We start from the raw sequence: 2,523 nt of genomic DNA, 5'->3' as shown, positions 1-2,523 counted from the left end.
CAATTGGTCACAGAGGGACTCTCCCCAGTTGGTGAGATTGGTCGTGGGGGGACCCACCCCGCCACTGCTTACTGGTCACTGGGGGGGGGCACGTGCCCCCCCCCCCCCCCCCCCCCCGCCCCTGTTTCCTGATATCAGGCTTTTAAAAAACTCCGATGAGTAATTATTTTACAGGTCCTGCTTCCATTCATATGTTTATCGCGTGGCCACTTTCCCAAGCTTTCCAAGGAGTTACACAAGGAATCATTTCAAGGGGAGGGGGGGAATAATAAATAAACCTGACTGCACAACTTCTAGGGGTCCAACACAGTTTGCCACCGGATGCCGCCTCAAAGTTAGCAGCCTGAGCTGAAGTATGGCACGCATTAGAAAGCATGTATTTTCTTTTTTGGCGAAAAACAGATTTAGCCTCCAGAGCTAATATCAGGTTTATTACTCACGCAGGTTAAACTACGGTGCAAACTAATTAGATTTCACAATGCACTCAATTATTGTTTTTATAACTCATGCACTATTAATATGCAGCCAAAGTTGGCACATATATTTCCCCCCCCCCTCCACACACACACTTTTAATTATCTGAAGAGACACCTTACTGCTTTTAACTGGGTTCTCCGGGAGAGGCAGAGCTGTCTAACCACAGAATTACATTTTGAAGCGGCTGCTAAGTATCTTCTCCTGTTACTTTTTCATATGAGGACTGGATACTTATTGGAGTGATTATCTTTTCCAAACCGCTACTCGCTTTGGACTATGCAGCTCCTGCTGGGTATAAATGCAAACTTCCCTCTTTTTAGACTAAATGATTCAGAACTGCTCATTGCCACATTCTGTTTAATTCAGAGACAGCCCTGTGGAAAGTTGATTTATGTGATTTTATGGCATGGCTGGGAACATATTTTAAACTCAGCTTTGTACACTTAACTTGGTTTTTCTAATTCCATTTTTTAATCCTGCGGGGCTTCCGCCCCCTCCCACCTCCTCTTTTGCTCTTTCTTTTCTTTTCTTGCCGTTCCTGGCTACCCATAAAAACGATCCTCTTTTTAAAGTAGGTTCCCTGATCGGAGGGACTGGTATTTAACAACATCAAACAGCTATTTTTTTCCCCTGCTGCTGCTGTTCAGGCTTGGTGTCATTAAATGCAACAACCCAGAGCTATCCTGTTAAATAAAATATTATTTGCAATGGGAAAAGCACAGGCTTGCACGCCTGATGAATTCTCACCAGCCTCCCCCCCCCCACCCAACACATACACTCCCTCTCCGGCTAAAACTAGGGTGCTCACAACAGAGGCCTGCCCTGGGAGAACACATGTCAGTGCTGGTTTTGCACCGGAGGCATGCAGCAGTCGGCCCTGGTGGGGTCCCCAAGTCTGTAAGCACTTTGCAAAGAGGGACCAGGATTAAAACAATGAAATCAGGGGGATGGGGATGGGGAAGGGGGCAAGGAGGGAAGGGCACATCGAAAGGCTGCCTACCTGAGGTGAAGAGGACTATGGCCTTTAAACAGCTATACTCTGCAGAGTCGACATGCAGTGCTTTCAGTTTTTCTACTTGCTCTTGGAAGATTCGTATGTGGTCCATAAAGGCGACCACTCGGTCAGCAGACATTGGCGAAGCGTGGAGCCCGGCGGCGGCCAGGAGAGGAGCTACGTGGAGGGGCATGGAGCACTGGGCAGCGTTGAGCACAAACAACTCACTCCAGGTCAGCCTGAGCAGGGCCACCTGGTCTGTGATCTGGAGGTCTGGGAAGAAGGGGATATTCCTGGCCCACTCCACCGCGCTGAAGAGCATCCTAGCTGCCAGTTCACAAATGTTCTCGATGCCCATGATGTTGTTGGGTTGCATGCATTGACTGCCAAAGCGGGAGGTCGGGTAGGGCTCTGCTCTCAGAAGAAGGGAGATATATCCGGATAGGTAGGAATGGCAGTTGAGAGGGTCCCCATTTGTCAAGGCGAACTGCCCATGAGTTGGCTGTGTGGGTGGCATTCTGCCCCTCTGGACGGCTGCAGTAAATAAAGAAGAAACTACAGCTATTAATATCTGAATTGCTACCGTCGGCTCAAAAATCATCGTCATCATCAGCATTATTATCAGGGGGAGGGAAAAAAAAAATCAAGGCTGCTTTTGTGTGCGGTGAAAAGTCAGCTAGAGGGGAACATGCGATGGCCAGGCACAGCTCAGCCTGGCTCCGGCGTTCCCGGGTGAAGTAAAAGCAACAATAAAAGCTGAGCATTGCTGTAATACTTGCCTAAAGGCTGCAGCTCTGCACTGCATTAAGGGCACTACCACATCCTCAGATCCTAAACACACAAGAAGGCGATTATTTGGGTATGATTATATATCTTTAAGACAGGCTGGCTAAAGGGGGGGGTTGGGGAGGGGGTGCATGTGTCTTTGTGTGTGCATGTGTGCGTGTGTCTTTATTGCAGCTGAACAGCTGATATTGCTGATTGATTTGAGGCCGGGACAGTGCACACACTCTGATGGCAGCAAAATAACACGGCGCTGGTCCCAGCCCGCG

At 48.9% G+C, this 2,523-nt stretch overlaps 1 protein-coding gene across 4 annotated transcripts in view; it reads right to left on the bottom strand.

The window, feature by feature from the left end:
• NR2F2 (nuclear receptor subfamily 2 group F member 2) overlaps positions 1-2,523 on the bottom strand; it is a 13,278-nt gene that overhangs the window by 2,528 nt on the left and 8,227 nt on the right. For 2 of the 4 annotated variants that reach the window (XM_019533774.1, XM_019533773.1), the window contains exon 2: positions 1,478-2,005. In XM_019533774.1, coding sequence (XP_019389319.1) covers positions 1,478-2,005 — 528 coding nt within the window. Of the gene's footprint in view, positions 1-1,477; positions 2,027-2,250; positions 2,303-2,523 lie in introns of all 4 variants that reach the window. The other 2 variants (XM_019533775.1, XM_019533772.1) reach the window with 2 other exon arrangements.

This window comes from Crocodylus porosus, unplaced genomic scaffold (genome assembly GCF_001723895.1).
Source record: "Crocodylus porosus isolate Cpor-Errol unplaced genomic scaffold, CroPor_comp1, whole genome shotgun sequence".
Lineage (NCBI taxonomy): Eukaryota > Metazoa > Chordata > Crocodylia > Crocodylidae > Crocodylus > Crocodylus porosus.
Note: the sequence above shows the minus strand (reverse complement) of the source record. Positions and strands in the feature narration are given on the sequence as shown.